The 25,306-nt window shown below is 47.2% G+C and overlaps 1 protein-coding gene across 4 annotated transcripts in view; it reads left to right on the top strand.

Annotated features, from left to right (window-relative positions):
* The window catches only part of LOC134902689 (small conductance calcium-activated potassium channel protein 2-like), a 253,127-nt gene that overhangs the window by 74,141 nt on the left and 153,680 nt on the right, over positions 1 to 25,306 (top strand). The window contains exon 1 of one of the 4 annotated variants that reach the window (XM_063914410.1): positions 4,054 to 4,191. The exons of the other annotated variants lie outside the window; for them this stretch is intronic. Coding sequence (XP_063770480.1) covers positions 4,090 to 4,191 — 102 coding nt within the window. The 5' untranslated portion in view covers positions 4,054 to 4,089. Of the gene's footprint in view, positions 1 to 4,053; positions 4,192 to 25,306 lie in introns of those variants that run through there. 4 annotated transcript variants of the gene reach the window in all.

The following is a 25,306-nucleotide window of genomic DNA, read 5'->3' as shown; positions in this document are numbered from 1 at the left end:
ATTACACTACAAATGTGTCCTCATACAACCAACCTCAATACGCCATGCAGCGTGAGATGCCTGGCATGAGTGAGCCGCCAGGTCCCGTGCAACATTACTAATGGGCATCTTTTTTTTCTGAAAATGTGTTATTAGTCGCAACGCAATGTGGCTAGAAAGCACGAGGAGACTGTGCTGATTAGTATCATATATGACACTTGTATATCTGTGTGTGTTGGAGTCTATGGGACTGATTCAGGTAGCATCGCAAACGCGATTTTGTGAGAGGGCCCCGATGTGCGCATGCAGGTCCGTCCTGCGCGTGCACGAGCAGTTAATGCGATCAGAGCACATTAACTGCGAACGCCTCTGCCTGATTGACATGCAGAGGCATTTCCGCGGTGGGCGGCAACCAAGCTTTTTCGGGGTGGCAACGAGGAAATGCGGGTGTGTTGGCGGCGTTTGTGGAGCGGCTGTGTGTCATCTTACACAGCCGCTCCGTTCGAACAAATGGCGGCAGGACTCCAGGCTGCGTCAGCAGGAGACACCTACAGTTTCTGCGACCATGCTGTAATTGTGGCGTGATCGCAATTTCAGCGTGACCACAGTGGATGAGCGATGTGTAGCATGCTGGCAGGCCTTGCCCATTGATAGGCGGCCCCCAGAATGTGATTGCAAGGATTGCAGAGTCTGCTAAAAAGCACAATCTGCAATCCTTACTGAATAAGGCCCTGTGTACAGAGCAGAACAGAACTTATATTGGAAAAAAAGTTGCGGCTGCTACATTGTAGCACTTTGTGTAGAGATTCAGACATTCAGTCGCACATACTGTACTGTAGATTTCCAAGTGTCAAAAATCAAATGAATCAGCAGTGTCTTGTGCTGCGAACTAGTCACATTGCATTGCTATTAAGACACATTTTCGGCAAAAAAATAAATTAAAAAAGACACCCAGCGCTAGATGATTCTCATGTGACCTGGCGTGCCAAAAGGGGGTGTTTGATATGACTGCAGCAAAAATGTGGGGACATATCTGTACTTGCCAATTTGTAGCTGCTAGAGCATCACTTTGAACCCGGCAGTACAGGCACATGTGTTACCACAGAAATAAGCAAATGTTAGTACTTACAGTAGGCCTGCTGCAGAGGTGGATGCAGTTGCATTCACTATTGCATTGTTTTATAGCTTTGCATCTGTGGTGATATGCAAATGCAGTTTTAGCCTTGTGTACTTGCATGCAATGGAATGTGCAAGCCATGAGATGCCCACTTTCAGTGGCCATGGATGGCGTAAGTTCGCCTGGGGTTGCAAATACTCCACCATCAGCACATCATCGTTCTCACCATTGACACTTGTACCTGCTTATGGCTAACATAGTGTCTCCTTCTCTACCCCGGCTAAACTGCGGTACTGCATCTGAGAAAGCCGCCATTGCATTGCCACCTCTGTGACATTCCCATAACATGCCCCATGAGATGGCTTTATTCACTTCAGGCCACCTCCCAGGATTGCCCATTTTTTTCTCTCGCTGTCTCTTATGCCAGTGATCCCATACACAACAGCGTACAGAGTCATACAGTCAGGGAAACACGTGCCGTAGGGTTCTCAGGATTAATAGCTTGTCTGCTCAGACACTGGCACAGAGTCCACCTTTGATTCAGGCCCCTATTACTACGGACCTGATTGAGAGCCGCACGCAATGCCGAGGTTCACGTAGTTGAGTTTCTTTTGCAACTGCATATGCATGAAAATCCCTAAAAACTCCTACTGCAAATGTGATACACAAAGTGCACACACAAAAGAGCTGTTGCAATAAAGACTTAATGTATCAGAAAAGTTGTGGAAAAGTGATGGGTGTTCATAGGCCGTGACTGGGAGGTAGCTATAAGTGCACACAAAAATGGTCTGTTCAGTGGACGTGTTATGGGAGAGACGCGGGTCTGTATGTGCAAGGGCGGTGTACACAGAAGCATAGCCGCAGGCATATAATGCCATAGGCAGATGTAAAAACTGTACTGTTCCTAGTGCTGGTGTCAATGGTGCAGCTGATGCTGGTGTCTAAGGATGCACCAGTCAGTATTACTTCGTGTAGAGATGCTGAAAGTGGAAGTTTCAATCCTTGCACATTCGCCCCATACAGATGTACACAAGGGAAAGAATTTGCAGCGACATTTGCATAGAATCGCAGACCGGCAAGCGCCAGTAGATGCTGCTATTTGTGCTTCTGTGTCCATCTCAGAATCAGGCCCTAACTAGCTCGAAGAGCAATTACAGCTACTAGTAGGGCTGGTGCTAGTCCCTCCCATCTCAAATGTTGTACACCTTCCATTGAACCTCCAGCCACACTGCTTAACTGAATGGCCAGAGGTAAGTGCAGGATTCAGTTCTCTTGAGGCTGGTAGTGTGATGCTTGGCTGTGATGTCATAGCAACCCTTCAGATGTAACACTGGCATGAGGGAGGTGCTGGGTGCTTTTCCTTCATGTTATTGGTTGGAGCAGCAGGGTAAGCAAAACACTGTATGAATGACATTTTGTCACTAATTCAGTGTTTTAGGCAACCTCTAACCATTGTAGGTCATTGGTAATAGTCCACACAGGGCCGTAACTAGGTGTGTGTGGACTGTACCATCGCACATAGCGCTGCAGGGTAAGGGGGCGCTGTTGCCAGTATTTGTCAATTATCTGTTTGCAGCTTCCCGCCTTGTTGAAGCCCAGCATTTCCTGACCACCTGTCTCCTACCCCTACCCCTTCTGTCGCTAATATCTATACAACATTCATGAACTTAACTTAAAAGCTCTTTGTTATTCAGTCACACTGTCCATTATTACATTTCAAAATGCTGACATACCCGGGGTTTGAACCCATTGCCTGTTGCATTGCAATCAGACACTCTTTTCATTGAGCTATCTGCCCTTGCATTAGAAAGCTAGAGAATTCTAAGCTACACAATTCTAACTATTTGAAGCTTAGCTTCTACTTTGTTAAAACATGATCAGCATTGCAGCTGCACAGATCTGTGTAGTGTTTATCTTCAAGGGATTGGATGTGTGGCTGCATACTACATAGATCTGCTCAATTGCAATGCTGATTATATTTTAAGTACAAGTAGCTTCATATAGTTATAAATCTCATAGCTTTTATGCGGGATCAAATAGCGCAAGGAGTTGATGTTTGACTGAAATGAAACAGGTTATGGGTTTGAATCCTGGGTATGGCAGTATATTGAAATGTCTTATTTAACAAAGGGTATTGTAACTGAACAACAGTGAGCTCTCAAGTTAAGTGCATGAATGTGGTATAAAGAGTATTTATGTCCAAATCCATTTTCTTGCAGTGTTCTATAAAAGTGTGTGTATGATAGATATATATATATATATATATATATATATAAAAACAATGTCTAAACCCGGCACTCACTGTAGGCAGCGTGATCCCAGAAGTTTAGCTTCCTGGTGTGCCTTCCCAGGGATGTACAAATCCCATTTACATAAAGCAACAGATGAGGCGGCACTACCAGTTGAAGAAATGAATAATCTTTAGTGATGCATCGACGTTTCGAGACCCCCCGAAACGTCGAGGAATCACTAAAGATTATTCATTTCTTCAACTGGTAGTGCCGCCTCATCTGTTGTTTTATTTATATATATATATATATATATATATATATATATATATTCGACTGCCATGATCCTGACTAGATCTATAGGATCTAGTCAGGGTCATGGCAGTCGAAATACTGACGCTAGAATCCAGATACTGATCGGAATGCAGGTGCCGGCATCTCGACTAGGATAACAATCCCGCTGCCGGAATCCCGACCGCCAGTATCCCGATCTACTGTTTGCCTGACCACCGGAAAGGTAAGCTACTGTTTAAGGTTTAGGGTGCAGGGTGTTGGTGTTACGATCATGCTTCTGCGGAACTTGACTCCGTTATGCAACAAACCCGACTTAAAGTTATTGCTCTGCAGAGGGACCTAATTGAGGCAGAGAGTCTAACAGAATGTGGCACAAGTGAGACTGTGTCCATATCATGGATACTCCTTATCCACAACAATTTTCCTTTTCAGGTCAAGTGCCTGCAGTTTCCTTTAAGTTTCTGCTTCACTATGACGCTCAACAAGTCGCAGGGGCAAACGCTCAAGGCTGCAAGCGTAGATCTCAGGACCAGCTGCATCTTCCATTGGCAGCTTTACGTGTCTTGCTCAGAAGTTAGTAGCCCCAAGCATCTTTTTGTGTTAATCCCTGAAGGAAAAACTGCAAGTATTGTTTACAAAGAAATTTTGTGATCAATGTCTACAATATAATATATACTTCACAATATTAGATGCCACTACTGTCTTTGTAAATCTAGTTCCGCTGAGCAATAACAGACATCCATGCGAGTGAAGCAGCGGCAAATGATAGTATATATATAAAGGCATGCTAATTACAATAACATTAAAATGTAGTGTCTGAAATAAAAATGGGGTCTTATTGTACATTGAAATTGTGATTGGCTCTTTGCTGCAACAAGTTGACCTGAACATCAAAGTGTGTACTAGATCTCATGTTTATTTCAGATTTTAATATATATATTAATATACCATCCAATACACAAATGTTTCTTACAGTAGTGTGATTAATGTGCCTTTAGTGTCTAAAGTGTTCTAACTTTATATCAACAATAAAAATCCCCAACTGAATATCATATAGCACACAGGCAGAAAACACAAATCATGTGTGATGTTTTACACTCTCCTAGAGACAAGAATGAGAAAAAGGAGTGTTACAGGATAAATATCATTTAGGATAAACAGTGTTTAATGCATGCCTCCAGGCCACATTCAATAAAGTTGTAACTAACTGGTTACTCTGCAGCAGTGATATAGTGAGAAGTACTGTACAACAGTAGAAATATTTAATGTAGGTCAGGTTAAATGGCAACTCCTACAGAGGGATTTAGTATCGGAAGATAAGTAAGGTGACATGAGTCTTAAACACTGAAAGGTGACACATATACAAGGAAACACAAGAAACCTATCTATGGACCTATGTGACCTTGTAATGTGATGCCCCATATACTATATGCTTCAGTGGTTGCTTCCCCACCTGTCATGCTCCTGACCAGACTATTAAACAGCAGACCCAAACATTAGAATCCTTCTTGATTATGCAAACTAGTAAAAGATTATTCCAGGTGAAACTACAGTATATTGATTAACGTTCCCTCTGACTGTATTAATATTCACTACAAAGTGGTGGGAGCTGCAAACCCCTGTCTCATTTGCATCCTTTGTAACAATACTGGGGTTTACACGAATATGGTGCATTCTTCTTTAGGATCAGTCTAGTGGTAGAAAACTCTTTATTCACATCAAACATTTCCAGCTCTTGTTAAACCATTCTATCCTCTATCGCTTCAAAGTGGAAATAAAAACATTTTCATTTATATAGGGAAATGCACACATATTTCAAGTTCATGTAAAGTAATGTCATTGAAGTCCTGCTTATTTAAGTGAAAAATGGAAATAAAAAAATTGTAAGGCTCAATTATACAGTGGAAAAAAGCAAAAAGAAAATGTGCAAGTACTAAGGCAAAACCCATTTCAGAAGGACACATACAAGCTCACACACTGCAAGATCACATTCATTGTGCCCCATATAACAGGTTTAGCTGGCCTGATATAACATTCCATGGAAAGTGCTGGATAGCAGCAGTAGTGTGCAGTAGGGATGGCCATCGGTGGGTTATCCATCGATGGTTACATCCATGGTGGGTCACCCTTACTTTAGTATTGAGCGAATTGCAGGCCAATCAGGGCCCAAGGGCGTGGCTTTGTGGGTGTCAGGGGGCAGAGCTATGCTGTGTCCCCAACACGCTGGAGAGAGAGAAAAAAATATTTGATAGCTATTTATCAGCAATGGCGGGAAACCATCTGGTTCTCTCCCATCGATGGTAAAAAATAGTTGCCATCGGTCATAGACCATCGATGATTTTGAATCATCAATGGTCGATGGCCATCCCTAGTGTGCAGGCTTCTGTGCTGCACCAGTACAAAACTGCAATTTTATTTCACTGGTGAGAATGAACAGGAGAGTATTGTAGTCAATGTGCAGCTGAGTGCTACTAGGAGGCATTTTCACTTCCGTTTCTATCTATATTGTTTCCTTAGTTATCTACAATTTCCTGATTTGTGCACCACTCGTGAGTTAACATCAGTCAGTCCCTGCAAACTGGTCTCAAGCATTGCTTGAGCTAAAAAAGTAAATTGAACAGGGTGTCGTTGGAGTCATAGACTTATTTACTTCTGCCAACATGTACATTACTGTCATGCATACCTCCCAACTTTGTGTTTCTCCCGAAAAGGGGCGTGGCTTTGTGGGAGGACCCGCAATCGCGAGCCACGCCCCTGTTTTCGTCACTGAGGGGGCATGCCCAGCACTCTGTGAGCCGCTGGCATGCCCCTTCTCCCTCTGACTCCCCTGAATAGACGCTGTGCGCATGCGCACAGCGTCTATTCAACGCTGCTCTGCTAAGCAGGGCAGCGACAGACAGAGCCTCCCAACTGCCCCCCCACCGCAGGACACTGCGGCCCGCGGGTGGGACAGCAGGACATTCCCCAAAAAACGGGACTGTCCCGCGAAAATCGGGACAGTTGGGAGGTATGGTCATGGGCAAATTAATATGGGCATGCTCTAATGTCTGTGGCTGAGGAACAAGTAGGTGCATTTATGCATTACAATATAATCTGCACCTCTGTGTTCTTCTTAATTTGCCTCCCATAATTTCTCCTTCGTCCTAGAGGATGCTGGGGACTCCAAAAGGACCATGGGGTATAGACGGGATCCGCAGGAGACATGGGCACACTATAAGACTTTGAATGGGTGTGAACTGGCTCCTCCCTCTATGCCCCTCCTCCAGACCTCAGTTAGATTCTGTGCCCAGAGGAGACTGGTCACACACTAGGGGAGCTCTACAGAGTTTCTCTAAAAAAACTTTTGTTAGGTTTTTTATTTTCAGGGAGCACTGCTGGCAACAGGCTCCCTGCTTCGTGGGACTGAGGGGAGAGAAGCAGACCTACTTCTGTGAGTTGATAGGCTCTGCTTCTTAGGCTACTGGACACCATTAGCTCCAGAGGGTTCGATCACTTGGGTCGCCTAGCTGCTCGTTCCCGGAGCCGCGCCGCCGTCCCCCTCACAGAGCCAGAAGATTGAAGACAGGTGAGTAACTGAAGCAAAGAAGACGTCTGAAGGCGGCAGAAGACTTCAGTCTTCCTGAGGTACTGCTTAGCGGTCGCACTGCGCGCCATTGCTCCCGCACACACAGGCACTACATGGGTGCAGGGCGCAGGGGGGGCGCCCTGGGCAGCAATATAAACCTCATTTTAAGGTACTGGCACAGTGTATCAGTGCATAGGCACTGTTAGGAGACCCCCGCCAGTGAGAATTAAAGCGGGACCGAAGCGCGCCATGTAGGGGGCGGGGCTTCGTCGTTCAGCTCTGACCAGCGCCATTTTCTCTCCACAGCTTGCTGCAGAGATGCTGCTCCCGGCCCTTCACTGCAGTCACAAGTAACATGGTGCTAAAAACAAGGGGGGGGGGCACTTAAATTGGTGTTGGTTGTTTATATAAACAAGCGCTTATAGGTCTGGGGCATTGTGCTTTTTTCAGACCGGTGGGGCGCTGGGTGTGAGCTGGCAAACTCCTTCTCTGTCTCTCTGAAAGGCCTTACTGTGGGTCTGTCCCCTTTAGCCCAGTGTGTTTGAGTGTGTCGGTACGTGTGTGTCGAAATGGCAGAAACTGAATGCTCTTCCCAGGAGGAGGTTAGTGTGAGAGCTGAACAGAATGAAGGAGTGACTCTGTCGGCACCGCCGACTGCTGATTGGGTTGAGATGTGGAGTGTGTTGAATAACAGTGTGGATTTGCTGCATAAGAGGTTAGACAAATCTGAGTCTCAGAACCAAGCATGGAGACAATCCATGGGAGACGTGGTACAACTCACTCAGGCCCCCTTGGGGTCCCAAAAACGTTCATTTACCCAGATAGTTGACACTGATACCGACACGGATTCCGATTCCAGTGTTGACTATAATGATGCTAAGTTGCATCCTAAGGTGGCTAAGAGTATTCAATACATGATTGTGGCGATAAAGGACGTGTTACATATCACGGAAGACCCCGCTGTCCCTGAGACAAGGGTCTGTATGTATAAGGGGAAGAAACCGGAGGTAACGTTTCCTCCCTCTCATGTACTGAATGCCCTTTTTGAAAAAGTCTGGGAAACGCCAGTCAAGAGGTGGCACATTCCCAGGAGAATTGCTATGGCATACCCGTTTCCTTCTCAGGATAGGGTTGGGTGGGAGACAACACCCACGGTAGACAAAGCTCTGGCGCGATTGTCCAAGAAAGTGACGCTACCGTCTCCTGAAATGGCGACCCTTAAGGATCCTGCTGATCGTAGGCAGGAGGCTACCTTGAAATCTATTTATGTCACGACAGGTACGCTGCTCAGGCTGGCTGTGGCTTCGGCGTGGGTGAGTAACGCGATTGAAAAGTGGGCAGATAACTTGTCATCGGAAATAGACACCCTGGATAGAGATAGCATACTTTTGACTCTGGGTCATATCAGGGACGCTGCAGTCTATCTGAAGGAGATGGCGAAACATATTGGCCTTTTGGGATCAAGGGCCAATGCCGTGGCAGTCTCGGCTAGAAGGGCGTTGTTGACTCATCAATGGAATGGTGATGCTGATTCTAAGAAGGCTATGGAGGCTCTGCCCTATAAGGGTGGAGTTTTGTTTGGTGAAGGCCTCGCGGACCTGGTTTCTACAGCTACCGCGGGTAAGTCCTCTTTTCTGCCTTTTGTTCCTCCACAGCAAAAGAAAACACCCCCATATCAGATGCAGTCCTTTCGGTCGCAGAAATTCCGGAAAGGACGTGGGTCATCCTTCTTTGCGGCAAGAGGTAAGGGAAGAGGAAAAAGATCGCCAGCTGTGGCAGGCTCCCAGGAGCAGAAGTCCTCCCTGGCCAAATCCACTGCATGACGCTGGGGTTCCCCTGCGGGAGTCCTCACCGGTGGGAGCGCGTCTTCAGCTCTTCAGTCAGGTCTGGGTTCTCTGGGCCTGGATCCTTGGGTGATGGAAATTGTGACCCAAGGATACAAGCTGAAGTTTCAAGACGTGCCCCCACACCAATTTTTCAAATCGGCCTTGCCAGCTTCTCTTCCGGAAAGAGAGGTAGTGTGTACGGCAATACAAAAGCTGTGTCAGCAGCGAGTCATTGTCGAGGTACCCCCATCACAACGGGGAGAAGGGTTTTATTCAAGCCTGTTTGTGGTCCCGAAGCCGGATGGCTCGGTCAGGCCGATTCTGAACTTAAAATGCCTCAATGTGTATTTGAAAAGTTTCAAATTCAAAATGGAATCTCTCCGAGCGGTAATCTCCAGTCTGGAGGGGGGGGGGGGATTTTATGGTGTCAGTCGACATAAAGGATGCTTACCTACATGTCCCCATATATCCTCCTCATCAGATGTATCTGAGGTTCGCTGTTCAGGATTGTCACTACCAATTTCAGACGTTGCCATTTGGTCTTTCCACGGCCCCGAGGATTTTCACCAAGGTGATGGCGGAAATGATGGTGCTCCTGCGCAAGCAAGGGGTCACAATTATCCCGTACTTGGACGATCTCCTGATAAAGGCGAGATCACAGGAGCTGTTATTAAAAAACGTTGCGCTCTCCCTGCAGGTGCTGCAATAGCATGGCTGGCTTCTAAATTTACCAAAGTCGCAGTTGATTCCGACAACTCGGCTGTCCTTTTTGGGTATGATTCTGGACACCGAACTGCAGAGGATCCTACTCCCGTTGGAAAAAGCTCAGGAAATCCAGAACATGGTCAAGGAACTTCTGAAACCGCCAAGAGTGTCGATTCATCACTGCACTCGAGTGCTGGGGAAAATGGTGGCGGCCTACGAGGCCATTCCGTTTGGCAGGTTCCATGCAAGAACGTTTCAGTGGGACCTGCTGGACAAGTGGTCAGGGTCCCATCTGCAGATGCACCGGAAGATAAGTCTGTCCCCCGGGGCCAGGCTTTCTCTCCTGTGGTGGCTCCAAAGTTCTCACCTTCTAGAGGGTCGCAGGTTCGGCATCCAAGATTGGATTCTGGTGACCACGGACGCGAGTCTCCGAGGTTGGGGAGCAGTCACACAGGGACAAAATTTCCAGGGAAAAGGGTCAAGCCAGGAAGCTTGTCTGCACATAAACATTCTGGAGTCAAGGGCCATCTACAACGGCCTGCGGCAGGCGGAACAGCTTCTTCGCGGCCTACCCGTCCTGATTCAGTCGGACAACATCACAGCCGTGGCGCACATAAACCGCCAGGGCGGAACAAAGAGCAGAGCGGCGATGGCGGAGGCCACCAAGATTCTTCGCTGGGCGGAAAAACATGCAAGCGCTCTGTCAGCGGTCTTCATTCCAACTGGGACAACTGGGAAGCAGACTTCCTCAGCAGACACGATCTCCATCCAGGAGAGTGGGGTCTTCATCAAGAGGTCTTTGCAGAAGTGACAAGTCGTTGGGGACTTCCTCAAATAGACATGATGGCGTCTCGCCTCAACAAGAAGCTTCAGACATATTGTTCCAGGTCAAGGGACCCTCAAGCATTAGCAGTGGACGCACTAGTGACGCCGTGGGTGTTTCGGTCGGTCTGTGTGTTCCCTCCACTTCCACTCATTCCAAAGGTGATAAGGATCATAAGAAGAACAAGGGTTCAGGCGATACTCGTTGTTCCAGATTGGCCACGGATGGCCTGGTATCCGGATCTTCAGGAATCACTCACCGGAGATTCCTGGCCTCTTCGTCTAAGAGAGGATATGTTACAGCAAGGGCCGTGCGTGTTCCAGGACTTACCATGATTGCGTTTGACGGCATGGCGGTTGAACGCCAAATCATAGCTAGGAAGGGTATTCCCGGGGAAGTCATCCCCAGTCTACTTAAAGCTAGAAAGGAGGTAACGGCGAAGCATTATCACCGTATTTGGAGAAAATATGTGTCTTGGTGTGAATCCAAGCAGGCTCCTACGGAAGAATTTCAGCTGGGGCGTTTTCTCCACTTTCTCTAACGTCTTAGTGGATGCTGGGGACTCCGTAAGGACCATGGGGAATAGACGGGCTCCGCAGGAGACATGGGCACTTTAAGAAAGCATTTAGATTCTGGTGTGCTCTGGCTCCTCCCTCTATGTCCCTCCTCCAGACCTCAGTTTGAATCTGTGCCCGGACGAGCTGGGTGCTACTTAGTGAGCTCTCCTGAGCTTGCTATAAGAAAGTATTTTGTTAGGTTTTTTATTTTCAGGGAGCTCTGCTGGCAACAGACTCCCTGCATCGTGGGACTGAGGGGAGAGAAGCAGCCCTACTCTCTGAAGATAAGTCCTGCTTCTTAGGCTACTGGACACCATTAGCTCCAGAGGGATCGTACACAGGATCTCACCCTTTGTCGTCCGATCCCGGAGCCGCGCCGCCGTCCCCCTCGCAGAGCCGGAAGACAGAAGCCGGGTGAAAGAAGCAAGAAGACTTAGAAATCGGTGGCAGAAGACTCCAGTCTTCATATGAGGTAGCGCACAGCACTGCAGCTGTGCACCATTGCTCCCACACTACACCCACATACTCCGGTCACTGTAAGGGTGCAGGGCGCAGGGGGGGGGGCGCCCTGGGCAGCAATTAGAGACCTCTTTGGCAAAACTTTGCATAATATACAGTTGGGCACTGTATATATGTATGAGCCCCCGCCAAAATTGTACATGAAAGCGGGACAGAAGCCCGCCGTCGAGGGGGCGGGGCTTCTTCCTCAGCACTCACCAGCGCCATGTTTTTTCTCCACAGCACAGCTGAGAGGAAGCTCCCCAGTCTCTCCCCTGCAGTTACACGGTAGAAGAGGGTAAAAAGAGAGGGGGGGCACATAATTAGGCGCAAAAATCAATATAAACAGCAGCTACTGGGTTAACATTAAGTTACTGTGTTATTCCTGGGTTAATAGCGCTGGGGTGTGTGCTGGCATACTCTCTCTCTGTCTCTCCAAAGGGCCTTATGGGGGAATTGTCTTCAGATGAGCATTCCCTGAGTGTGTGGCGTGTCAGTACGTGTGTGTCGACATGTCTGAGGTAAAAGGCTCCCCTAAGGAGGAGATGGAGCAAATATGTGTGTGAGAGGGTGTCTCCGTCAACAACGCCGACACCTGTTTGGATATGTGTAATTAAGTGCTACGGTGAATTTATTGCACAAAAGATTAGAGAACAGACAGGAAATCTACCCATGTCTGTCCCTATGTTGCAGAGACCTTCAGAGTCTCTCAATGCTCACTATCCATAATAATAGACACTGATATCGACACGGAGTTTGACTCCGGTGTCGACTACGATAATGCAAAGTTACAGCCAAAATGGCAGAAAAGTATTCAATATATGATTATTGTAATAAAGGATGATTTGCATATCACTGATGACTCATCTGTCCCTGACACAAGAGTACACATGTTTAAGGTGAAGAAAACTGAGGTAAATTTCCCTCCTCTCATGATGAAAAAGAGCGGGAATCTCCAGACAAGAGACTGCAGTTTCCCACAAAGAATTCTCAGGCAGTATCCTTTCCCCACTAGGGCCAGGATATGATGGGAATCTTCCCCTAGGGTGTCACGTTTGCCCAAAAGGTAGCCCTGACGTAACAGCTATTCTCAGGGATCCTGCAGATAGCATGCACATTCTCGTACACTACTCAGACCGGCGATTGTGTCGGCATGGGTTTATAGCGCTGTGGCAGCGTGGACAGGTACCTTATCAGCAGAGATTGAGACCCTAGTATGTATATATATATATATATATGTATATATAGAGATATATATATTAAAGATGCTGTCTTAAGAGATATATATATATAAAACATGCCCAAAGAGACATGAGTATACTGGGTCCTAGAGTCAAAGCTATGTCGATTTCTGCTTGACGTGTCCTGTAGAATATGCAATGGACAGATGATGCCGACTTAAGAGGCATATGGAAGGCCGAGGATTGTGTGGAGAAGGGTTCTTGGACCTGGTCTCCACAGCTATAGCTGGTAATTCTGATATTTTGCCTTATATTCCTGCACAGCCTAGGAAAGCACGACATTATCAAATGCAGCCTTTCGAACAAAGAAACAAGAAAGTCCGAGGTGCGTCCTTTCTTGCCAGAGGCGGGGGCAGAGGAAAGAAGCTGCACAACACAGCTAGTTCCCTGGAACAGAAGTCCTCCCCGGCCTCTACAAAATCCACTACAGGCGGAGCTAGGCCTGGTGGGGGCACGCCTTCGTAAGTTCAGCCACAAGTGGGTTCACTCCCTGTTAGATCCCTGGGCAATAGCTATTGTGTCTCAGGGATACAAGCTGGACTTTGAGAAGATGCCCCCTCACCGACGGCCCTGCCGGCTTCCCCCCACGAGAGGGAAACAGTGTTAACTGCAATTCACAAATTGTATCTTCAACAGGTGGTGGTCAAGGTTCCCCTTCTTCAACAAGGAGGGGGTTATTATTCGACCATGTTGTAGTCCCAAAACCAGACGGTTCGGTCAGACCCATATTGAATTTAAAATCCCTGAACATATACCTGAAAAGGTTCAAGTTCAAGGTGGAATCGCTAAGAGCGGTCATTGCAAGCCTGAAAGGGGGAGATTTTATGGTGACTCTGGACATAAAGGATGCATACCTTCATGTCCCCATTTATCCACCTCATCAGGCGTACCTCAAAATTGCGGTACGGGATTGTCATTACCAATTTCAGACGTTGCCGTTTGGTCTCTCCACGGCCCAGAGAATATTCACCAAGGTAATGGCGGAAATGATGGTGCTCCTGCGGAAGCAAGGTGTCACTATTATCACGTACTTGGACGATCTCCTCATAAAAGCGAGATCAAGAGAGCAGTTGCTGAACAGCGTATCACTTTCTCTGGAAGTGTAACGGCAACACAGCTGGATTCTATATATTCCAAAGTCGCAGTTGGTTCCTACAGCTCATCTGCCTCTCCTAGGCATGATCCTAGACACAGACCAGAAAAGGGTTTATCTCCCGATAGAGAGAGCTCAGGAGCTCGTGACACTGGTCAGGAATCTATTTAAACCAAAACAGGTGTCAGTGCATCACTGCACTCGAGTCCTGGGAAGGATGGTGGCATCATACGAGGCCATTCCCTTCGGCAGGTTCCATGCGAGGACCTTCCAATGGGACTTACTGGACAAGTGGTCCGGATCACATCTTCAGATGCATCGGTTAATCACCCTATCCCCCAGGGCCAGGGTGTCTCTCCTGTGGTGACTGCAGAGTGCTCACCTTCTCGAAGGTCGCAGATTCGGCATTCAGGACTGGGTCCTGGTGACCACGGATGCAAGCCTCCGAGGGTGGGGGGCAGTCACACAGGGAAGAAATTTCCAAGGGCTGTGGTCAAGTCAGGAGACTTGCCTTCACATCAACATCCTGGAACTAAGGGCCATATACAACGCCCTACGTCAAGCGGAGTCCCGGCTTCGCGACCAACCGGTTCTGATCCAGTCATACAATATCACCGCAGTGGCTCATGTAAACCGCCAAGGCGGCACAAGGAGCAGGGTGGCGATGGTAGAAGCCACCAGAATTCTTCGCTGGGCGGAGAATCACGTAAGCGCACTGTCAGCGGTGTTCATTCCGGAAGTGGACAACTGGGAAGCAGACTTCCTCAGCAGGCACGACCTCCACCCGGGAGAGTGGGGACTTCATCAAGAAGTCTTCATGCAGATTGCAAATCGACGGGAACTGCCACAGGTGGACATAATGGCATCCCGCCTCAACAAAAAGCTGCAGAGATATTGCGCCAGGTCAAGAGACCCTCAGGCGATAGCTGTGGACGCACTGGTGACACCGTGGGTATTCCCGTCGGGCTATGTATTTCCTCCTCTTCTTCTCATAACCAAGGTGCTGAGAATAATAAGGAAAAGAGGAGTGAGAACAATACTCTTTGTTCCGGATTGGCCAAGAAGGACTTGGTATCCAGATCTGCAAGAAATGCTCACAGAGTACCCGTGGCCTCTGCCTCTAGGACAGGACTTGTGCAACAGGGGCCCTGTCTGTTCCAAGACTTACCGCGGCTGCGTTTGACGACATGTCGGTTGAACGCCGGATCCTAGCAGAAAAAGGCATTCCGGATGAGGTCATTCCTACGCTGATAGAGGCTAGGAAGGATGTGACGGCTCAACATTATCACCGTATATGGCGAAAATATGTGGCTTGGTGTGAGGCCAGGAATGCCCCTATGGAGGAATTCCAGCTGGGCCTTTTCCTTCACTTCCTACAGTCGGGAGTGGCTTTGGGCCTTAAATTGGGTTCCATTAAGGTTCAGATTTCGGCCTTATCCATTTTCTTTCAAAAAGAACTGGCTTCTCTGCCTGAAGTTCAGACGTTTGTAAAGGGAGTGCTGCATATTCAGCCCCCTTTTGTGCCTCCAGTGGCACCTTGGGATCTTAACATGGTGTTGAGTTTCCTGAAATCACACTGGTTTGAACCACTCAAAACGGTGGAAGTAAAATATCTCACGTGGGAGGTGGTCATGCTATTAGCCTTGGCTTCGGCTAGGCGTGTGTCAGAATTGGCGGCTTTGTCACATAAAAGCCCTTATCTGGTTTTCCATGCGGATAGAGCAGAATTGCGGACCCGCCCACAATTTCTGCCGAAAGTGGTTTCATCCTTTCATATAAACCAACCTATTGTGGTGCCTGTGGCTACTACTGACTTGGAGGATTCCGAGTCACTGGATGTAGTCGGGGCTTTGAAGGTTTATGTAGCCAGAACGGCTAAGGTCAGGAAAACAGAATCTTTCTTTATCCTGTATGCTTCCAACAAGCTTGGGGCGCCTGCTTCAAAGCAAACTATTGCTCGCTGGATCTGTAACACGATTCAGCAGGCTCATTCTGCGGCTGGGTTGCCGCTGCCTAAATCAGTTAAGGCCCATTCCACAAGGAAGGTGGGCTTTTCTTGGGCGGCTGCCCGAGGGGTCTCGGCATTACAGCTTTGCCGAGCGGCTACTTGGTCAGGTTCAAACACCTTTGCAAAGTTCTACAAGTTTGATACCCTGGCTGAGGAGGACCTTGTGTTTGCTCATTCGGTGCTGCAGAGTCATCCGCACTCTCCCGCCCGTTTGGGAGCTTTGGTATAATCCCCATGGTCCTTACGGAGTCCCCAGCATCCACTAGGATGTTAGAGAAAATAAGATTTTACTTACCGGTAAATCTATTTCTCGTAGTCCGTAGTGGATGCTGGGCGCCCGTCCCAAGTGCGGACTTCTTCTGCAATGCTTGTATATAGTTATTGCTTAAATAAGGGTTATGTTATAGTTGCATCAGAGTTTATCTGATGCTCTGTGATTGTTCATACTGTTAACTGGGTAAAGTTATCACAAGTTATACGGTGTGATTGGTGTGGCTGGTATGAGTCTTACCCTGAGTTCCCAAAATCCTTTCCTTGTACTGTCAGCTCTTCCGGGCACAGTTTCTCTAACTGAGGTCTGGAGGAGGGACATAGAGGGAGGAGCCAGAGCACACCAGAATCTAAATTCTTTCTTAAAGTGCCCATGTCTCCTGAGGAGCCCGTCTATTCCCCATGGTCCTTACGGAGTCCCCAGCATCCACTACGGACTACGAGAAATAGATTTACCGGTAAGTAAAATCTTATTTTTTGCAAGCAGGTGTGGATGCGGGCCTGAAGTTAGGCTCCATTAAAGTGCAGGTTTCAGCCTTATCAATTTTCTTTCAAAGGGAATTAGCCTCACTTCCAGAAGTACAGACTTTCGTGAAGGGCGTACTACACATCCAACCTCCATTTGTGCCCCCAGTGGCACCGTGGGACCTTAACGTGGTGTTACAGTTCCTTACGTCACATTGGTTTGAACCTTTACAAAAGGTTGAGTTGAAATTTCTCACTTGGAAAGTGGTCATGCTATTGGCCTTGGCATCCGCACGGCGGGTGTCCGAATTGGCGGCTTTGTCTCACAAAAGCCCCTATCTGATTTTCCATGAGGATAGAGCGGAGTTGAGAACTCGTCAACAATTTCTACCAAAGGTGGTTTCTTCGTTTCACATGAACCAACCTATTGTGGTGCCTGTGGCTACGGAAGCCTTGGCTGATTCAAAGTCTCTAGATGTGGTCAGGGCTTTGAAAATTTATGTAGCCAGAACGGCTTGGGTGAGGAAAACAGAGGCGCTGTTTGTCCTGTATGCGGCCAACAAGGTTGGCGCTCCTTCTTCTAAGCAGACTATTGCACGCTGGATCTGTAATACGATTCAGCAGGCTCATTCTACGGCTGGATTGCCGTTACCGAAATCGGTGAAGGCCCATTCCACTAGGAAGGTGGGCTTATCTTGGGCGGCTGCCCGAGGCGTCTCGGCATTACAGCTTTGCCGAGCAGCTACTTGGTCGGGGTCAAACACTTTTGCAAAGTTCTACAAGTTTGATACCCTGGCTGATGAGGACCTCATGTTTGCTCAATCGGTGCTGCAGAGTCATCCGCACTCTCCTGCCCGGTTTGGAGCTTTGGTATAAACCCCATGGTCCTTTTGGAGTCCCCAGCATCCTCTAGGACGAAGGAAAAAATAGGATTTTAATACCTACCGGTAAATCCTTTTCTCTTAGTCCGTAGAGGATGCTGGGCGCCCGTCCCAGTGCGGACTCTATCTGCAGTAATTGTATATAGTTATTGCGTGTGTTACGCAAAGGTTGTGTTGGTACGGGTCAGACTGTAGCTGATCTGTTTTGGTTCACACTGTTAACTGGGATTAGTTAAATGCCATGTTGTACGGTGTGTTGTGGTGTGAGCTGGTATGTATCTCACCCTTAGTTTAACAAAATCCTTTTCCTCGAAATGTCCGTCTCCTCTGGGCACAGTTCCTATAACTGAGGTCTGGAGGAGGGGCATAGAGGGAGGAGCCAGTTCACACCCATTTAAAGTCTTAAAGTGCCCATGTCACCTGCGGATCCCGTCTATACCCCATGGTCCTTTTGGAGTCCCCAGCATCCTCTACGGACTAAGAGAAAAGGATTTACCGGTAGGTATTAAAATCCTATTTTTAGTTCTATGATTTCAGCCTTTGCTCTCTGTCTGGGAGCTGCCATGATGATGTATCTAGTACTATGCGAGATTTGCTGAGAGAGAAGAAAATTTTATTTAAAAATACAATATATTATTTGTTTTTGTAACAGTACAGTTTGTAAAAGCAATAGGATATAGCAGTGGTTCTCAAACTGTGTGCTGTGGCTCCCTGGGGTGCCTCCGGACACTTGCAGGGGTGCCTTGGATTGGTGATCCAGGACCAATTCAAATTATTTATGGTCAATGTAATAAGCAAAACCAGCGCTGGTGGCTTCCAATCATAAACTATGTGGACAAACAGAAACAAATCCTGTCCCTCACCACATAATTGAACCAAAGGGTGACATATAAACACAATTTACTTAATTTAACATTTCTTTCTACAATTTCTCAATAAGAAACTTTATCATAATGTTTAATCACAACACTCATATGTACCTTCTGTAGGTCTAATATACACAGATATGCCTTTTCTGCAGAATTGTATTTGTACCTATAGAACTTATATTTTAAGAGGGCCTATTAAATTAGCCCACAGTCACAGCCTAAGTACTATGCTTAAGTTAGCATAGTTCAATGGAAAAAAGGTTTCTTCACTTATTTCTGCCCGTAAGTATGTAAGGTATGAGTAGAAATAAGCGCAGGTGGCTCTACCTTAATTGATGATAAGGTCATTACTTATATTTACACTGGCCATTATACGTCAGTAAGAAATTAGATTGTTCCTATTTAGTAATCTGATATGGTTGGAGATAATAGACTGTTTACAGTGATATTATTGTAATGATATGAAGGGTACATTTTCAGAGGTGTTCCTTGCCATGCAGAGGGTTTGTTTCCATTTGCAAACTACAAAAGCACTTGATTTTTGCAACTGATGTAGATTGGAGCTAGTCCCAGTGGCGTAACTATAGCGGGTGCAGGTGATGCAACTGCTATGGGGCCTGGCGGCATGGAGGGCCCCAAGGCCCAGCAAGCAATCCTACTGCACCCCGTTTGGATTTTTGAAAAAAAATATTTTTTAATCAGTAGTGCCGCGCCGGTTTCTGAGCCTTGCAATTTACGTTCTTGTGGGGGAGGAGGTGGGGATGTAGAGCCGCGCTCAGTGTGAGCCCGGAGACAGACTCACTTGTCCGGAAGCATAGCTGACACGCTCTCTCTCTCACGCCTCTCTCCCTCTCATTCCCTCTTTATTCATGAAGGGTGGTCTTCAGTTTGCCGGCTGTTGGGATTCCGGCGCACAGTATACCGGTGCTGGAATCCCGACACCCGGCATACCAACACTTTTTCTCCCTCTTGGGGGTCTATGACCCCCCTGGAGGGAGAATAGATAGTGTGGTGCGCGTAGCACCCCACCGTGCCCGCAGCATGGCGAGCACAGTGAGCCCGCAAGGGGCTTATTTGCGCTCGCCCAGCTGTCGGTATGCCGGTGGTCGGGATTCCGGCGCCGGTATACCCTACTAGACCCATTCATGAAACCCTCTTCCCTTGACCCCCCCCCCTTTCTCTCTCAATATATTTTTCGCACTTCTCTTTCTTTCCGTGACACCCTCTTTGTCTCTCTCACTCACTCCCCTCACTCTCTCCTGTTCCCCTAAGGGGCATTGTAGTGACAATGGTGGGGGAGGGGGCCCTTTCAGGATTTTGCTTTGGTACCCACAAAGTTCTAGTTACGCCCCTGGCTAGTCCTATACCTCTAGAAAGCCAAAACTCTTCACATACACAATGCATTGTGTAGTAATAATAATAAACATACATAAAAAACTGAAAAGCAGGTAGCATTCCTCCCGTGATCCACAATCATTCTTAGAGCTACAAGGAAATCATGTTACACCCTTACCACAGTGAAAGCATAAGCATTCCCCAAGGCTAGGTTGCAATTTCAATGGCTAATTTCCCTGTTAACAAGGAGACCAAGAGCATGGGTTCTTCTTATTACAATGAAAACTATGCCCAGACTGGTCAACACCTGACTGGTTCCTCTATGGGAAAATGATGTATGTGTTTTTAGAGTAAGGACCCTGGAGGTGAAGGGGGAAGGAGAGGGGTTTGCCTGGTACTTTTTTCCAAACATGTATTTATTTATTTATTTATTTATTTATTTTAACACAGTGCACAGTGTATGGGTACAAATGCCTAATATGAATTGTGTTTCTCTACTGATCCATTCCTCTTAATGTTCAAGCCTTTGGCAGATACTGCTCTTCTAGGTGCACTTTGAGCAATCTAATGGAAATCTTTACACAACATAAATGTCTGTCATTCTCCTGATGTATATAAGCCACAGCTAAGACTAAACTGAGCAATATTTTAGGTGAATCAATTGACAGATGTGGTACTAGGTTGGACTTATTTATCATTTGCTACAGTGCCACACCCACACAGAAATATTTTTCTACCTCTGTGTACACTGTGGTGTATTTTTATTTTGCAGACAGGAGGTGTGTACCTTAATGTGCCAGTGGGTAGACCTTCATGGGATGCTAGGGCCAAACCAAGGTGCACTTAAAAAGGTCCATAGTGTTTGTGACATGCAATATAGCATGTAAGTGGATTTGTATCTTGCAAATGGTCAATACTGAAAATAAATAACATTTTCAGGAACAAAAATAAATCCAGAGATACTGTCCCTACAAATTAGAGACAGATGGTAATTGTGAGTTGACTCTGAGGGTGTCAGCAATTGCTGCTGCAGATAAGACGGGCTAGGCTAACTGTGGGAACAGGACCTATAACATCCAACAAGCCAAAATTTGATTTTGTGTTGCAGGATGAGATATTACAATGAGATTCAATCGGTGAGGGTGTGTATGTAGGGTGGCATGATTTAACTGGGGACAATAGATTCTTTTTACCCTGCACAATGTAGCAGTTTTGGCGTTTGTCTGTACTTTCTTTGGGGCATGTTTTACACCAACCAGAGGCATTTTATGTGGGAAAAATTGGTACCAATGACACATTAAAGGCAGATTAAACAGCATCAATGCTGTCAGGCAGGGCCGGATTAAGCCTTGGGGAGGCCTGGGCCACTTAAGACAGGGGGTCCTTGGGAGAAGGGGGTGTATATTAAATTGTGCATACCTTCCAACATGACCCATTCCAGAGGGACAAAATGCTCTCTACCTGGACTTCCCACTTAATATATGATTGGCATCTTCTGTGTTGTTCTATTTAATTGATAAGAAAGGTGTTACAGCACAGGTGATTGCAATCATAACTTAAAAGGGAAGTCCAGGTAAAGACCATTTTGTCCTTCCTGTAATGGGTCATGTTGGAGGTATGGATTGTGTGTATTAATTTTAAACCAATGGTGTATATTAGAGTTAAACAAAAGTTTAATAATGCCTGGGTACTGTTTATAGTTCCGCCTAACTGAGATACAACTATTTTATAAAGTTTTCTTGTGGTGGAACAAAGACACCTTAAACTACACACAGAAAAATAAACTTTATAATTTATCCTGTCACATGCAAGAAAAGCAGCAGTCTTTGTACTATTTACACACTGGGACAGGACTTAGGAGGACTCTGTGTGTGTCTCTCTCTAGACCCAAATGCTCTCATTAGATAAGAGGTTACGCAGGACCAGTGGCGGCTCCAGAAGTTGCACAGTCCAAACTTCAAATAGGGGAGCCACAACTACTGCCACCAACTGTCATCCCAAATGGACTCACTGGAAGTTGGTGTGGCTTCCCTGTTTGAACTTTGAAATGCGCTGCAGCCCCACCTCTGGAGACGCCACTGGACAGAATCTATACACCCAGGCTGGGAGGAGCAGCAGTTGGGATCCCTGGGTCAATTATAGCTCCCCCCCTCCCCCTTCACTATCATTACTCTGTCCTCTTTTCATCGGTAGCTCATGAAAGCTGATACTCCTGTGTCTCTGCCTGCACTGCATACTGCATATTTGACATTTGCACAGTGCCACACCCACATAGAAATATATTTCTACCTCTGAGTACATCGTGATGTATTTTCTCTGACGTCCTAGTGGATGCTGGGAACTCCGTAAGGACCATGGGGAATAGCGGCTCCGCAGGAGACAGGGCACATCTAAAGAAAGCTTTAGGATCACCTGGTGTGCACTGGCTCCTCCCCCTATGACCCTCCTCCAAGCCTCAGTTAGATTTTCTGTGCCCGACGAGAAGGGTGCACACTAGGGGCTCTCCTGAGCTCTTTGTGAAAGTTTTAGTTTAGGTTTATTATTTTCAGTGAGACCTGCTGGCAACAGGCTCACTGCATCGAGGGACTAAGGGGAGAAGAAGCGAACTCACCTGCGTGCAGAGTGGATTGGGCTTCTTAGGCTACTGGACATTAGCTCCAGAGGGACGATCACAGGTTCAGCCTGGATGGGTCACCGGAGCCGCGCCGCCGGCCCCCTTACAGAGCCAGAAGAGCGAAGAGGTCCGGAAAAATCGGCGGCAGAAGACTTTCCTGTCTTCAGATAAAGGTAGGCGCACAGCACCGCAGCTGTGCGCCATTGCTCTCAGCACACTTCACACTCCGGTCACTGAGGGTGCAGGGCGCTGGGGGGGCAGCGCCCTGAGACGCAATAAATCGTTAGAAAACCTTTTATGGCTAAAATAAATGCATCACATATAACTCCTGGGCTATATGGATGCATTTAACCCCTGCCAAAACATACAAGAAAACGGATGATAAGGATGCCGAGAAAGGGGCGGAGCCTATCTCCTCAGCACACTGGCGCCATTTTCCCTCACAGCTCAGTTGGAGGGAAGCTCCCTGGCTCTCCCCTGCAGTCACTACACTACAGAAAGGGGTTAAAAAAGAGAGGGGGGCACAAATTAGGCGCAGTATAAACAATACAGCAGCTATAAAGGGAAAAACACTTATATAAGGTTATCCCTGTATATATATAGCGCTCTGGTGTGTGCTGGCAAACTCTCCCTCTGTCTCCCCAAAGGGCTAGTGGGGTCCTGTCCTCTATCAGAGCATTCCCTGTGTGTGTGCTGTGTGTCGGTACGTTTGTGTCGACATGTATGAGGAGAAAAATGATGAGGAGACGGAGTAGAGTGTCTGTAATAGTGTTGTCAGCCCCTGGGGGGTCGACACCTGAGTGGATGTACTGTGGAAATTGCGTGACAGTGTCAGCTTTGTATAAAAGACAGTGGTTGACATGAGACAGCCGGCTACTCAGCTTGTGCATGTCCAGACGTCTCATATAGGGGCTCTAAAGCGCCCGTTACCTCAGATACAGACGCCGACACGGATACTGACTCCTGTGTCGACGGTGAAGAGACAACCGTGATTTCCAAATAGGGCCACACATTGCATGATTGAGGCAATGAAAAAAAAAAAAAAAAAAAAAAAAAGTTTACACTTTTCTGATAATATGAATACCACCAAAAAAAAGGGGTATTATGTTGGTGAGGAAAAACTTCCTGTAGTTTTCCGGAATCTGAGAAATAAAATGCGTGGGTTTCCCCCCGATAACAATTGATCATTTCTAAAAAGTTATTGGCAGTATACCTTTTCCCGCCAGAGGTTAGGGTGCGTTGGGAAACACCCCCTAGGGGGGATAAGGCGCTCACACGCTTGTATAAGGGCTCTACCCTCTCTTGAGATGGCCGCCCTTAAGGATCCTGCTGATAGAAAGCAGGAGGGTATCCTAAAATGTATTTACACACATACTGGTGTTATACTGCGACCAGCAATCGCCTCAGCCTGGATGTGCAGTGCTGGGTTGGCGTGGTCGGATTCCCTGACTGAAAATATGATATCCTAGATAAGGACAGTATATTATTGCCTATAGAGCAATTAAAAGATGCATTTCTATATATGCATGATGCACAGTGGAATATTTGCCGACTGGCATCAAGTATAAGTGCGTTGTCCAATTATACCAGTAAAGTGGTCAGGTGATGCGGATTCCAAACGGCATTTGGAAGTATTGCCTTAAAACAGGGGATGTACCCCAGGTCGCCTCTCAAAATAAGACGCCGTATTATCAGGCGCAGGCCTGGTTGGCAAGCGGAGAAAAGGGTTCCTCTTTTCTGCTCGTGACAGAGGGAGAGGAAAATGGCTGCAGAGATCAGCCAGTTCCAAGGAACAGAAACTCTTTTCCGCCTCTGCCAAGCCCTCGGTATGACGCTAGGGCTTTACAAGTTCAGGCACGGTGGGGTCCCGTTCTCAATGAATTTCAGTGCGCAGTGGGCTCACTCGCAAGTAGACCCCTGGATCCTTCTGGTAATATTTCAGGGGTACAAATTGGAATTCGAGACGTATCCCCCTCGCCGTTTCCAAAGGTCTGTTTTACCGACGTCTCCCGCTGACGGGGAGGCAGTTTTGGAAACCATTCACAAGCTGTATTCCCAGCAGGTGATAATCAAGGTACCCCTCCTGCAACAGGGAACGGGGTATTATTCCACACTATTGTGGTACCGAAGCCAGACGGCTCGGTGAGACCGATTTTAAAATCAAAAATCTAAAATCTTTGAACACTTGCATACAGAGGTTCAAATTCAAAATTGAGTCACTCAGAGCAGTGATTGCAAACCTGGAAGAAGGGGACTACATGATGTCTCGGGACATCAAGGATGCTTACCTTCATGTCAAAATTTACCCTTCTCACCAAGGGTATTTCAGGTTATGGTACAGAACTGTCACTATCAGTTCGGACGCTGCCGTAGGGATGGTCCACGGCACCCCGGGTCTTTACTGAAGTAAGGACCGTAATGATGATATTCCTTCGAAGGAAGGGAATTTTAGTTATCCGTTACTTGGACGATTCCCTGATAAGGGTAAGATCCAGGGAGCACGATAGGATTCTCAATATTCCAAAATCGCAGCTGGTTCCGACGACTGGTCTTCTGTTCCTAAGGATGATCCTGGACACAGTCCAGAAAGAAGGTGTTTCTCCCGGAGGAGAAAGCCAGGGAGTTATCCGAGCTAGTCAGGAACCTCCTAAAACCGAACCAAGTCTCAGTGCATCAATGCACAAGGGTTCTGGGTAAAAATGGTGGCTTCCTACGAAGCAATCCCATTCGGCAGATTCCACGCAAGACTTTCCAGTGGAACCTACTGGACAAATGGTCCGGGTCGCATCTTCAGATGCTTCAGCGGATAACCCTGTCACCGGGGACAAGGGTATCCCTCCTGTGGTGGTTGCAGAGTGCTCATCTTCTAGAGGGCCGCAGATTCGGCATTCGGGACTGGGTCCTGGTGGCCACGGATGCCAGCCTGCGAGGCTGGGGA

The sequence above is a fragment of the Pseudophryne corroboree genome, chromosome 1, assembly GCF_028390025.1.
Source record: "Pseudophryne corroboree isolate aPseCor3 chromosome 1, aPseCor3.hap2, whole genome shotgun sequence".
Lineage (NCBI taxonomy): Eukaryota > Metazoa > Chordata > Amphibia > Anura > Myobatrachidae > Pseudophryne > Pseudophryne corroboree.
This window is presented reverse-complemented; position numbering and strand designations above follow the sequence as displayed.